Source organism: Argiope bruennichi, chromosome X2 (assembly GCF_947563725.1).
Source record: "Argiope bruennichi chromosome X2, qqArgBrue1.1, whole genome shotgun sequence".
In the NCBI taxonomy this organism is placed as follows: domain Eukaryota; kingdom Metazoa; phylum Arthropoda; class Arachnida; order Araneae; family Araneidae; genus Argiope; species Argiope bruennichi.
In genome coordinates this window covers 50,126,407-50,142,046 of record NC_079163.1, presented here as the reverse complement: position 1 = coordinate 50,142,046, position 15,640 = coordinate 50,126,407, and the positions used below count along the sequence as shown (strand labels likewise).

Genomic DNA, 15,640 nt, shown 5'->3' with positions numbered 1-15,640 from the left:
TATATATGTATGTATATATGTATGTATATATATATATATATATATATATATATATATGTATGTATATACATATATATATATATATATATATATATATATATATATATATATATATATATATATATATATATATATAATATGGCATTTCGATAGTTATTCACAAATATATCAGAAACCGTTTCTGTCGAAAAAATATACATAAAAATTTGCAACATGCAATTTACATATATGAAAATGTTTTAAAAATTCCATCAATATTTATACCACATTCTAAGCAACACGTTAAAAAATTGTAAATACCTTAAATTGTATAAATATAATCTGTAACAAGCTTATTGATATATTCCTTGAATAAGATCTGATTAGATGAAAATTTCCTTTCAAAACTACTTACGCTGCGGTCATTTCGGAATGGATATTGTAGTTTCGAACCGTGGTAAGATGTCAAGAATGACAATCTCTCGTTCTCTCTCTCGTCAAGTTTCCGTTCCCCGATTGAATGCGGACATTTAATCTCGACTGATTTAACTTCTATTTGGACCACGTAAACGGTAAAACTGATAGAATCGAAAGTAGAATTCTGCAATCCAGACTTCTGATATTTTCCTTATACCTAATTCATTGAGCCTGAATTTTACTATTTCACTTGTTTATTGATCTTTGTGATTAATGAATCATTATACTGGAGTATGGATAATACGGGGTGTTTCAGTGAACCGTTTCAGAACTTCTAAGAGGGGTAGGGTACACCCTGACGAACCAAAATCATATACCCATTGGCAGTCAGAAATGCTTTCCTGATGCGGTAGATGGCGTTGTGCGAAAAGTCCGAGCTTTCGTGCAGTGAATCGTCATTTCGCACAAGAACGCCAAGTTAGTAGGATGGATGATTACACGATCGCAGAGTTAGCCGATATGCATTTGGCTTACGGGGCTGCAAATTGTAGTGGGCCAGCCGCACAGCGTTTGTACGCAGAACGATATCCGACGAGGCGTATTCCCAGTCATAATTTCTTTGCAAGACTGCACCAGAGGTTAGCTGAGGCAGGTTTATTAGAAAGAGCTCACAGGGACAGGGTAAGAACAACACGGACTGCAAATGCCGAACAGAATGTGCTGCAGCATGTACAGAGGAATCCAAGAACGAGTACACGAAGTGTAGCAAACGCAGTCGGGGTTTCCCATTGCAGCGTCTGGAGGATTCTCCGAGCAGAAGACATGCATCCGTTTCACGTGCAGCGTGTCCAGACACAGAAACCGGAGGATTATGTACCTCGTATTGCTTTCGCACAGTGGTACCTGGGAAAATGTGTTACAAATCCCCTTTTTGTCAGCTGAAGTGTTGTTTTTCGATGAGGCATCCTTCACAAGAGAAGGAATTTTCAACACGCATAACGACCATATCTGGGCGGTAGAGAACCCGCATGCAATACGACGTCGTGCAGCTCAGAATCGATTTTCGGTCAATGTATGGGCCGGTATTGTGGGAGATCACCTCATCGGACCTTACCTGTTACCGGGTCGTCTAACCGGACCTACGTACTTGCTCTTTCTGCAGCAAGTATTGCCAAAACGTTTGAGAAATGATTTGATGAGAACAGATTTCTGCATCGACGCAACAGACAATGTGGTTCCAACGCAATGGAGCCCCTGCCCATTATAGCGGAGATGTTCGTAACTACCTAGATGTCACATTTGGTCAACGGTGTATCGGACGTGGGGGTCCCGTGCATTGGCCTGCTCGGTCACCTGACTTGTCATATCTTGATTTTTATTTCTGGGGTCATATGAAATCGCTAGTTTATGACACCCCTGTTGACACTGCTGTGGAGCTAGTTGCAAGAATCGCAGTACCTGCCGGAGAGATTCGAGATATGCCTGGAGCATTCCAGAATGTTCGGATGTCCATGTGTCGGAGAAGTGAGGCGTGCATTGTAGCCCGTGGAAGAAACTTCGAACACTTACTTTAATCCATGTACCTTTTGCTTCTTTTCATGTATTATTAAAATGATTTCTCATTTACGGTCTCTTTTCTTTATGGTGCTTCTGTGTACAACATCGCTTCAGGAAAGCCTTTCCGACCCCACATTGCTCTATGATTTCGAGTTGTCAGGATGTACCCTACCCCTCTTAGAAGTTCTGAAACGGTTCACTGAAACACCCTGTATATCGTCTTTGAGAACCCGAGGGTTCCAGCTTCGAAACCTGGTTCCACTACAAGAAGTGCATAGAATATAATGCGGTCCCAAACGCCGGATTCAATCCCCTAATCACCAGTCAGCGCCGTGTTGGAAGAAGGCACTTTAAAAGGATTTAAAGCCCCTTACCCCTTCTTATTTTCTGAAAGTGGTGAAGTTCTGATAATTTCGCTTAACCCTTCTTTTCATGATTTTTTTTTTTGTGTGTGTGTGAAATAAATCAAGCTGATATAATTCATGCTCTATATTAAAGAAAAAATGTTTTTAAAAATCCTAGTATAAATATATAATAGATAATAATAAAAAACTGTATAATGGAAATATCATCTTACAAATTTACAAGTTAAGTTCAAGTATAAAATCTTCAATGTCCCTCTCTTCTAAATTTCTCCAATCATTATCACTTTTATTAGCAAGAAAAATCTCAGATTAGTTATAAAAAAATTATTCAAGAAATCGCACGTTACTTTCACCCATAAAAAACAGCGGAATGACAAGTTCAAATCCGCTATAATGATTGCGGCATTTGATTTTTTTTATAACTACGTTCCTTATAATACAATAATCGTGAAAAAAGTTGCCAGCAACAACCAATTTACAGTACACATGTTTTGAACATAATTTTTGTTCACTAAATGTTATGATGGAAATTTCCATCACCATGCAAAGAAAGATTAATTCATTGAGCTTGAATTAAGTATATCTACATGTTTATTGATCTTTGTAATGAATTCTTAGAAGTGAAATCGGCAAAAATCATTAAAAATCATTATCTTATGATAATATATCATATGGATATTTCATGTTTATTTATTTAAATGTTTTCATTTGATGGGAGTTGAAGCCTTTAATTTTACCGAGAGTAAATTTAAAATTTGTAGGAATTAAATCCATTCCCAAATTGGGCAAACACTTAAAAGTATCACTTCGAAGAAATCGGTAATAAACAACCTTCGAAGTATCCCGCAATCAATAATTAAGGAAGAACTCTGTAATTCATTAAATTACCCCTCTGAAATGAGAATTTGTCGCACTGTGAATTTGCATTTAATTGCTATTTAAGAAATCGTCGGGGCATTGAAAATGGGGAAAATGCATGATCGAATACTATTCGACTCAATCCTCTTGTTAATTACGATGGGCTGGGTTAATGAATTTTCTTCGGTTCTTTCTAATGACTATTAGTTTAAAAATAAGTCCTATAAATTATTTTGTTGAATGCCGCCGTTTATTTTTAAGACAGGATTGGAATTCGAGTAAATTAAAATTTGAGAACTACTACAATAGTTAAAAAGTATTAATTTGTTCATTGCTATTATTTCGTGTAATGTATTTTTTTAAGGCAAAATGGCTTTAGAAGAAATGAATAGTTTCAAAATGCAAATGATAATAGTAATTTAATGTGTATCTCTTTTATGTGAGCATTTCGTTATAAAAATGCCTACGTGTTCTGTATGCGCATGCATAGTAAAACAATTAATCAGCATTTTCAAACGTATTATTAATTGTAGAAATCGTGTTTCTGATATGTATCTGCAACTCTAATCTTGTATAAGCAGGAATCTGATTCTATATGTATCCAAACAAATTTTTCTGAGTTCGCAAATGCATAGAGGTTGCATATCGGCTTTGAGGGCTCCAAATTCGGTCCTGACGGTCCAGAGAGTTCCAACTTCAAAACCTGGTTCCACTGAAACAAGTACTTAGAATATAATTCGACATTTAATTTTATTTGGAAAACATAGAATAATATTTCTTTTTGAAGCTGCATTCCCGCCATTTTAAGAAAAATTCCGTAATTTATAGCTGCTTAATGAAGAGAGTGGTACCTGAATCATTACTCCGCTCTCAAAATTCCGAGCCGCCCCAAATATAATACGACTGAATCAAAGAAAACAAATAGAGTGTAAAAAGAACAGATTTTTAAAACATACCTTTATTATGCAATAAAAGTAATAAGCAATATTAAATACCTTATTTCTGCAATAACATATATATATATATAATCTTTAATTTATTATTCATTTTCATAAACATCAACGAACTTTGAAATGATTTTTTTATCATTTTCACTCCTAGATCATGCTATGAGTATGGAGCGGAAACTTAATTAAATTAATCAATTACCATATCATTTAATTCTGAAAGTGTTAAAATAATGGATTGAGAGTTCACAATAGTCATCGGGAATAGATAAATGTACAAAATTTCAAAATTCGGCAACTTAAAAAAATGAGTGAAACTACGATTACAAAATGCCATCATTGCATCCATGAATCGTGTCAAGTTAAATAAAAGGGCTTGAAAAGAATAAATTTTTCTGCTACAGAAACGAAGTGTTGTTGATGGAGATTCAATACAAAAATCCACTACGGAGTGAAAAAAAATTGGAGCAGAATACAAAGAAATAATGCAAATGACTCATACATTGTATAGTTATGGCACAGATATTGTATAACATTAACATTGTTTGTGTTACAAATGACGGATTAGCTTTGAAACCTAAAAAAGAATTGAAATTGAAAGTCAATTTTCGGAATCAATATATTGAAAATAACTTAAATGCTTAGTGGTCTTTTCCATTTATAATCTCTCAAGCAGTATCCCAAACGATTTCACTGCAAATCTGCTGGAAACCTATTGAATAGAAACTCTTAATATCTGTGTAGAAAAGTAAATTTTCATTAATTTGAATATTAGTGCAAAAGAAACTGATTGCTTTTATCCATTCCAATTACTTTATGATTATTCATCTATAGTTTGCTCATAGGCAAATTAATGAGTTAGTTACTCAGTCAACAGTTACTAAAAGGTAATTAGGATACAAAAAAGCTGAAGGGAGCCTGAAGAAATTGTCTTTACTTATAAAAAAATATATCAAATTAATTTCAAATTTTCGCCTTACCTTTATAAATTATTTTGCTTCCTAATAGTGAAGTTTTAAAGTGCAGTGTGTTAATAAGACTATTGAAATAGAAGAAGGACTGAAAGAAAAAAAAATTTTGTGATTCATTACTTAAATTGCTGTATGAAAAATTTTTGAATTTAAAAAAAAACTTTTTAATTACCCTGAGAATAAAGTTATCAAAATCACGAAAACAATTTTCTTGTATTTTTTAAGATTTTATAATAATCTTTTGCAGGCACTGATTTGAAATCCTTACTGGTCAAACGGACTAAAGAACTGAAATTTAAAAAAAAACATGAGATTATAAGGCATATGATCATTTCTAGCTTTATTACGTAATCAATACCAAAAAAATATTTCGCTTTAAAATTTGAAATAATTTCTAAATAAAAATAAATGAGACAAATTATAAGGCATAATCCAAAAGGCTTAAGTTTTTTCTAAATTTAGCTGCATTTTATAGACAATGAAAAACGTTGTCCTCAATACTTTATAATATTAATCTTCAATTTAGAAGAACATATAAATAACACAACATGAAATGCAGCGATGCAAATGAATTATCTTTTTAATATCCTATTTATTAATGATGAAACAGTGTGCACATTTTCTTCCAGTCCCATTGCTACCCCAAACATAGGCTATAATGTTAAAATTCTTTTTAAAGAAAATTCATAAAATACTTTTAGTTATCAAAACTCACTTTTAAAATTAAAAAGATGTTTTTTAAGGTTTAAATGAATATAATTTCGGAAAATTATCTATTACTGGCATTTTTATAGAGAAATGATGAATTGTGTATAAGCTTAAACTGTAAATGAAATCGAAATAAGTCATTTCTTTAAAAAATTATTTTATGAATTAATAAATAAATTCACATATTAATATGCAAAATTCATTTTCTATTTCAAAATACACGTGAAATAACAACAAGTACAATAATTTCTTGACGATTTTTCAATTATGCAAATTTGCATAAGAAAATACTAATGCTTGCTGAGAAAATTTAGATTTTCATCAGTTTGATAGTTATAGAATAATAATTATAGTTATTGAATAATAATTATAACATGCAGCTATATGCATATTTATGCAATGATAACTTTTTATAATCCTCAACATTTACTTTCAAATTTGCAATACATAAAACTCTTATTAAATTACAGTCACTAGTAAATGACGGCATTAATATCGCAGTCTGATAAATGAAAATGTTTAAGCGCGAAATAAATTTCACATCATAAATTTCATTCATCATTTAAAACAAACTAAAAAATGGGAAAATAATAAAAAAAAAATCGGTTCCTACAAGTTTTGCATATAAAATTGGATTTTGAAGCATATCTATTTTCCACTAAACATACCAAAAAAAAATTACTTTAATTCTAATGACCCAATAAAAGTAAATTACTGATGCTATAACAGGTAAGAAATTATAACATTTATAAAAGGTTTGAAACTTCTGGTAAAATTTCATAGAATTAATAATAAACTACTAAAGAAAAACATATTCTTGTTTATTTGTACAATTTGATTTTAATTTTATTCTATAACAAATATTATGCAGATAAAATTAATTTAAACGCCAAACGATAAATAAACGACCTTATTGATAGTACAAGTTGGCAAACCAAAATTATGTAACAAACAAATTCCAATCAAATTTTCAAATATCGTCTGATTAGTATTTCAAAGCATTTGGAAAAGAGCCACCGCAATTCGTGCCGAAGTAGACGATGCTGTGATGTGAATGCAGAAGGGCCTTTGAGGCATTTGGACCTCTAATTACGAAGTAGCTGCTTTAGGGAGAGTTTCCATCTCGTGGGAGATAAGAAGGTGCCATCCGACGACGATGAATAAAAATTAACGAAGCTTTCGAGTTTCGTATTCATTTATGGGCCGAAACAAATGACAATTCCAGAAACTCAAAATTGATTTTTCGCGAGACCATTTTCGGATCTGTCTGCTTGTTCAATAGTTGATTTTTTTTCTCTATTTCTTTCATGCAAAATGTTTCGTTAAATTCACCTGAGATTAATTGTTTTAGAGTAAGGATTTATAAAACTTATTTTTAAATTGTTTGATCTTTTATGTCGAAGGAAATAAGTTCAAAAATATACATCATAAAATACTATTATCATTAAACTGAGATGCAATGCATTGTAATAAAAGTTAATAGTAAATAATTTTACTAAATGTCAAAAAATATGTCTGATGTTTCATGACAATATCTACTCTGCTATACGAAAATAAGTTAAGAACTTATTTATAATTTATTTGATTTCATTAGTAGTATGTTTCTTGTGCAAGTTAGTGCATAAATTTCACGTAATAATAATTAATCCTAGCTATTTTTTTTAATTCAGAAAATTTGATATTGTTTGTTTCGAGATGCATTACTGAGTATAAATAAATTATTTGAGGCATTATCAGAAACTAATCTTGCACAAAATAAACTTTTTCGTCATTTTAATACACTTTACTGGATAGAAAATATTTTGATTAAAATATCAAAAAGCAAAATAGGGTTATTTTAACTTAATGCCTCAAATAAATGAAAAGATTTTTTCCCTATTTTCTATTAATCTTAAGTTCCAAAAAGAAGTATATTCAATCCTGTGTCAAAAATACATAGATCCTTTATCGTTAGTAAGGTAATTATAATAAAATATTTATATATGATATATTTAATATATGCATAAATAAAATTAAAAATATTGACATGAGTAATTTTTTAGTTTTCTGCAAATTTGTCATAATTGTTTTATTTAAGATAACTAGCCGCCTTTGGCGACCAGCCGGTTCACCAATCTTAATGCTCGTTAAAATTTTAATAATTAAATATTTTATGTAATTCCTACTTTAATAGCTTCTTCATCAAATATTTTAAAGCTTCAAATTTTGATAGTCATGTAATTCACTCATAATAATATAAAGTCCTTCAGCCATAACATAATATGTATCTCTCTCATTTTCTGTTAGTTCCGGTAGAATTTATGCTTAAAATTAAAATGGAAATGACTAAACTGCAATTAATATAATAATATTTTTTACTGAAACAAAGCATTTTTTTTAATAATATAATTACTGATAATAGAGTCGCTGAGCGTTTAAACTTTATGGGCACTAAAGAATATCTTTCTTAAGTTATGTAATATCTCAAGAATTTGTCAACAAAATTTTCTCAGATTCATCATGAACAGATCGATTCATTAACAATGTTTAATTTTAAATGCATCAAACTTTAAGAAAATAAAATGAATCGTTTAAAATAATCGGTCGAAAACAGGTTTAAAAAACTACTTAAAAAACGATGTACTTAAAACTATAAGCATATACAAAAAATATAAATAACTAACATAAATACAATTTAATTACAAAAGCATGCAACTAACCTAAAAATAATTTAAATCATCCGTTGATAATGGTTGTCATAGCAACGGATGATTGCCATGCGCATGCGTGAATTTTCTTCGCCAGTTAGGTAACGCAAATACGTGAATTTTTCTACGCCAGTTGGGGTAACGATATGCAGATTATACATTTTTAATTTCCTTTATTCTGTGTTATTTTAATTAAAAAGTACTTCAGAATGAATCTGAAACATGGATTAATGAATAATGTTTAATTTTAAATGCATAAAACATTAAGAAAATAAACAGAATCGTTTGAAATACTCCGCCGAAAAATGTTAACCCTAGCCTCATTACTGTTGGGAGAAAAAAAAATTGAAGCCTTACTCATTTGGCGGTGGGGAAAATGAAAGATTTTTTGGCGGGAAAATTAGTTTTTAATTAATAATTAAAATTCTAATTAAAATTTCAAAAAAGTTACCCCAGGTGCACATTCCCGACCTCTAAGGTATACATGTACCAAATTTGATAGCTGTATGTCAAATGACCTGGCCTGTAGAGCGCCAACACACACACACACATTGAGCTTTATTATAAGTATAGATTATACTTTTCTGAAAAGAAATCTGTTTAAGGAATTTTCAACTTAAGTTACAAGATTTTATTCTTTGAAATAAAGAAATCTTATTAAAATCAAATCAATGAAAAAATAAAGCACCTTTTCTGGCTCAGTTATTTCCAAATTGTCATCAATGAGCTGTCATTAGAACAAATTAATGTAAACAATTTATTTTTTATTAACAAATTTATGTAGATATATTTATGGAACAAAATTCATTTATTTCAATAAATTGATTTCTAAAGAATTAATATTTGATAAATCTTGAAATGTAAGAATTCTGATTTACTTTCAGTTTAAATATCTTTATAAATCCCTGTTTTTCAAAACAATGTTGATGATGTCATTAAATTTTGTTGCATAAAATGAATTAATATATTTTTATTGACAATCAAATTCTATTGGACAGATATCTCTGTTGCTATGAATTAACAAAATTTCTTATAACAAAATTGAATATAAATCTTTTTTTTGCTGTAAATTTCTTGCTTAAAGATTAAATATATGCTATTCTGTATTAGGTATGGGTTGATGCGGCTGTACAAGTATTTTACTCTGTCGGTGTTGGATTTGGTGTGCATTTGACTTATGCATCCTACAACAACTTCCATAACAACTGTTACAGGTAAGAAATTACTTTTAAAATTGTTAAGAGAAAAAAAAAGAAATCACGTTATTTATATCAAACTAAGCTTGTTCTCATTAAATTGAATACACTTTGAATTTAACAAGTGTTTTCTCTTATAAAAAATTTATATTGCAGAAATGATAATTAATTTTAAAAATTCAAATAATTTATAAAAGTTGAATGTATATCTAAAAAATGACAGTAATAAAGTTTTACAATATCCAGAAACAAAAAATATTTCAAATAGAAATAACTTTTAACGTAAGTAACAAAACAAAAATAAGTTTTAACCCAAGTAACGAAACAAAAATAAGTTTCTACTTAAGTAACAAAAATGAAATATGAGAAAATATTAGAAAAAAGAAAAGGATTTATTACTTTTCAATGAAATAGAACTTAACTAGCCAAGTTACATTTTAAAAAACTATTCAATTAAAAATATATTTGAAGAAATGAATAATTAAAAATAGATTTGTCTTTAAATGACTCAATGCCAACCATTCGTTTTCCTTGAAGCTGAACAATTTGGTAATACATCACAATCTGTCAAATCTATCAAAATGAATGACATGGCACATTTAATGCTAATATTTCGCCCAGAGTCGAAAAAGCTGGTTAAGTATTGATAAATGTACTTGGTTACGTGGCTTAAAATGATCGCAGAGTGCTCAAAATCATAGCTTAAATCAAAATTTAAATATTGTATGATGATCGCATAGATTAAATAGTTTGGAGCATTAATGAGCCACTCATTTTCTTTTTCCATTATGGGATAAAAATATAGATGAAACTTATTTTATTTACTTTCATACAGTTAACATCGAACGTAATCAGGCAAGAATAGAGATCCAGAGTTAAAATAAAATCTCGTACAAATCTGCTTCGCTTAGTACTTATATACTAAATTAAATTATTAAATTTATAATAAAGTAAGAGATATTAAAAGTATGAATATACTACATCAGAATTATTAAACAACCAAATCTGAAAGGATTGATTAAAAACTGATTTTTAATCATTAAGACATTATTAAAGTTTTTTTTTCATAATCTCTGCTTATAATAAAAAGAAAAATAATAAAAAGTAGTGCTTCAAAGATGTAGTTTTATTGTTTTCCTCTGTAAAAGATGTATTTCTTCTTTTTCAGGGATTGTTTGTTCACAGTGGCTGTAAATAGTTTCACTAGCTTCTACAGTGGTTTCGTGATCTTTGCCTACCTGGGCTATATGGCTAATAAGGAAAGTTTACCTATATCTGAGGTTGCCACTGAAGGACATGGACTCGTATTCCAAGTATATCCCGAAGCGATTGCAACGCTGCCAGGTGGACCATTTTGGGCAGTTCTCTTCTTCACGATGCTTCTTACTCTTGGTCTGGACAGTGCTGTAAGTTCATACATTATTTTTAGAATGGGACTTTTCACTTGAAACATTGCTTTATCCATTTAATTTACAGTTTCTGCAAAGCGAGTATCTTATTGTCATTGCAAGAAAAACATATATGCTATAAGCAAAAAACTACCAAACTGGCATGCGTCTGAATTTGATTTTAGATAGGTTAGATAAATGTTCCCATTTTGAAGCTAAACGAGGGCGATATAGGGAGAGACCTCGTAAATTTGAATTGTTGAAGATGACGAGGACGGTAGTTGAGTTTATTGTGAATTAAAGCGTATTACATAATGAACCCATCTTCAATCATCTTCCTATCAAGGTATATGTAAATAATGTCATAGAGCCTCTTTCTATACCGATGATTGGTCGGAACTCAAATATTGAATCTATTGACCTCTCATCTTAGTTTGTATGAAATGGTCATAATTACATTCCAAATAAACATTATTCCATACAAGTTATTCCCGTGACCCCTTTAAATGAGTTTTAATTTTAATCAATTGCTTGAGAATCTTCAAATAGAAATAAAATACTGAAAAAATACAGTAAAGATATTTTGCATCTCACTATTACAAAAAGTAGTCTTGAAACTTTTTTGAAAATAATAAAATATATTTAAAAAAATTAGCCACAATTTTGAAGAAATACGAGTTAATCAAAAAGTCTTCGTCCGATTACAAAAAAAAAAAAAAAAAAAAAAAAAAAAAAAAAAAAAAAAAATTAAGTTGGCATATGGATATTTCGATGTATTGTATGGGCCCTTATAAAAGGCTATAATGAAACTACTTACATCAATAAATTTCAGTGTGATCCCCTTTGGTAACTCGAAAAACGTCAAGACGGTATTCCCGTTGTCACCAAATATCATCATACATTTCGGCTGTCACATTAGACACAGCATTTGTGATCCTAGCTTTGAGTGTATCAATATCTTCAACTGGCTTTGCAGACACTCTGTACTCTATGTAAGCCCAAAACTGGCACTGAACAGCAATGATCTATTTAAAATCATGGAACCAAAGAAAACATGGAACTTGTTCCTTCATTGACGCCATTTTGATAACAATCGAACGTAATATTACTATTTCTGCATTAATTCAGAAATATGTTGAACTGAAAAAATTTAAGAACACAATTATTCTTTTATTAAAATTTTACAACATTATATTGAATGGCTTCGTTAAAGTTCTTTATAATCAGGGTAAGACTATATGATCATTACAATGCATATTATGGAATATTGAATGAAATATATTTTATAAACCACTCAGATTTTTTTAATGCCGAAAAGATAATTTAGATACAGGAAGTATTATTCAAGAGTTCTTACCTTTTTAAAGAGTTTTGTATTAATTTTCTGATGACAAAACTACGAGAAGTTACTAGCGTTAATTCACAATAAACGACCAGGATATTAAAATCTAGGTTACTTATGGATAGAGTGCATTTTTAAAATTACAAAATCCTCGATAGTTATTTTTTGCAGTACTGCTGTTTCTCAGCTGACAGTCTGCTACTGGAGGCTTTTGAAAATTCCTTGTCAAGTCCATTATCAGTATTTGAGTGACACACTCCTGAGGCAATGTAGAACGAAAAAAGACCATGTGATCGTATTCAAAGCTTGTCCAACTTCAAAGAGGAATTTTCCCAAAATTTAGCTGATCAAACATTTATTTTAGCCGAGTGTGTTTCACGTGATATTTCATCTTCACACCGGGCAATTAAGGATTCAGAAAATAATATCTGAGAAGTCAAGTGACTGCACCACTCAGAAGTTAAAATGGGTTTTCTTATGTTTGAATTCAAATGATTAGAAAATAATTAATATATATATATATATATATATATATATATATATATATATATATATATATATATATATATATATATATATATATATATATATATATATATATATATATATATATATATATATATATATATATATATATATATATGTGTGTATATGTTTCCAACATTTATCTTACTTTATTTTATTTTTCCAAAGAGTTATCTGTAAATACTCAATGATTTTTTCTTCTTACTTAAAAGAAGACTTAAGAATCAGTACTTCATTTGCAAAGTTAAAACCAAACTAATTACACCATAATTACAGGGAAACACAATTCATTATAAGCAGAAATCGATATATTTGACGGCTAATTTATAAAGACCCTGCTCCTTAACTATCCATTAGAAGTGTTGTAGAATCTATTAACGTTCTCTATGGGACTTTGACTACATTATAAATTCGTTACATCTTATAGACGCCCTAAATGCATCGAAGATATCTCTCTTATTCAGTCTCATGAGTACGTTTTATAGATATCTTTAAGACATTACTGGTTGTATTAGTGAGTGGAAACTCCGATAATCTCCTATGCGCAGTTATAAATATTTATATTTGTGTCCCTTAATTCTAAAGAGGGAAGGGAATGAATGCAAAGTAGCTCATTAAGAAAGTAATTAATTCTACTTATCGTTTGCCTCTTAGTTTATTTAACCAGATTCGTTTTCTGATCTATGATGTGTTAGCTGAGGCACAATGTTTTTATTTAAGTAAAATCCTTTTCAGATAAAATAGCTGATTTGTGCTAATTTATCTGATGTGCTGAGCTGTGTTAATTTATGTGATGTTCTGAGCTGTGTTAATTTATCTGATGCGCTGAGCTGTGCTAATTTATCAGTTGTGCTGATAAATTAAAATATATTCTTCATATTTACAGTTATTATCCAACTAAATTTACTGAATCCCTTTAATTATTTTTGGAAAGTTGGAGTCTTAAGATTAGCTAAATATAGTTAAATATACGTTTGCTTTCAGTCGTTAAGTAAAACTTTGTAAAAATTGTTTATAATACACAACTAATGAGTTGTTTATGATACAAACTAACGTTAGGCCGGATTATACTTACAGTTTGTTATAATCTGCATGGTTAAAAAATAATTATGTTTTATTTGATTTGATTTCATTTCAAAATATTACAGTACTTGTTTATTTACCACCTTAAAATGACTTGCGAGGAGTTGATGTTGTCTTGATTTCATAAGTGAAGAATAGTAGATTCGAGTCCCGTTTCTACTATGTGTGTAAGGCTCGAGAACATTGAAACCCCTATAGCATCTTATTATTGTGACATGGAAGTTTGAACAGTGAAATGCTGGTTAAAGTATAACTTGATCATCTGTTTATAGCTAAAAACTTCAAAACCTATCCTTAAATAGTGCTTACGTTGCATCAAAAAGACACATTAGCGAAGCAAATCAAATAAACTTTAAGCAAGAAAATTTAACAAAATGTAAAAACTTTAAAATGCTTGATGCCCGAGAGTAATATAACTGCTCTGATTTCAAACTAAAATTGTGAGGATTTTAGTAATGTTAAAAAAATAATTTTAAAAAAACGTGTGGTTATTACCATTTTTCGCTTTTCAATCTTTAAAAGAATTTTTGTTTTCATTTTTTATTTTTACCTTCAGTTTTTAAAATTTCTAAGACCACCTTTTTTAAGGTAAAATGGCCATCGAAGATAATTCTACCTCTTTCCTATTTTTCTCAATTAATCCTTTTTCATTGAGGGTTTTTTTAATTAAACAAAAAGACATTTCCAATCATTTATTATTAACCATTATTACAATCATTTATCTTTTATTTGAATAATTCAAATGTGAGTAGCTTTCTGAAGGTCACAAATTCTCCAAAATATTTTCAAAGATTTAAACGGTCAAAAAAATTTGAAACCAACATCAAAACTGCAATTAGATATGGCAGAGCAAGAATTTAAAAGAAAAAAGTTTCCGAATTTTGAAGGAATAACAGCACGTAGTTATAACAGTCATTGTGATCTTATTTCTCCACAATCAAGCTTATGAAATCTATTGTGATTCATGCAGGAACAATTAATGCTTTGAGAAAATTCATCACATATTATTGAACACCATTAAAAAATCTAATCACTTTGCATAGTAAATTATTTCATTTAGATAACTGGACGAAAAAAGTGTAAAATTATGAATGAAAATAATATCTACCGCTCTGAAAGCTTTCATTTAATTCATTAAGATAGTAGGTTTTCTTTTTATAATAAAAATTTGCACTTACGCTGAAACAACTAAGTAGATGTAATATCAACACTTGCCGTATTACCCATAAATACCTTAATGAAGCTTAAACTAATGTTGAAACCACCAAATGATTGCAATCTCAGAATTGGTCGTATTACCCGTAAATACCTTTCTAAAGCTAAAATTATTGTTGATGCTACTAAGTAGTTGTACCGCCAGCACTGGCTGTATTACCCACAGAAACCTTACTAAAGTTTCAACTAACATTGAAAACAACAAGTGACTATATAGGGCCGCGGTGGCCTGGTGGTAAGGTCTTGGCTTCGGAACCGGAGGGTTTCAGGTTCGTGACCCGACTCCACCGAAGAACCGCCGTGTAAGAGGGTCTGTTGCACGTTAAATCCGTCATGACCAAACATCCTCTCGTTGGTGTGGTGTGGAGAAGGGGGTGCCAGCTCAGGTGTCGTCCTCGTCAT

The 15,640-nt window shown here is 30.0% G+C and overlaps 1 protein-coding gene across 1 annotated transcript in view; it reads left to right on the top strand.

The window, feature by feature from the left end:
• The window catches only part of LOC129960508 (sodium-dependent dopamine transporter-like), a 172,377-nt gene that overhangs the window by 135,419 nt on the left and 21,318 nt on the right, over positions 1 to 15,640 (top strand). Inside the window, exons 8-9 of the mRNA XM_056073984.1 lie at positions 9,600 to 9,703; positions 10,854 to 11,091. Of these exons, the coding sequence (XP_055929959.1) occupies positions 9,600 to 9,703; positions 10,854 to 11,091 (342 nt within the window). The remainder of the gene's footprint in view (positions 1 to 9,599; positions 9,704 to 10,853; positions 11,092 to 15,640) is intronic.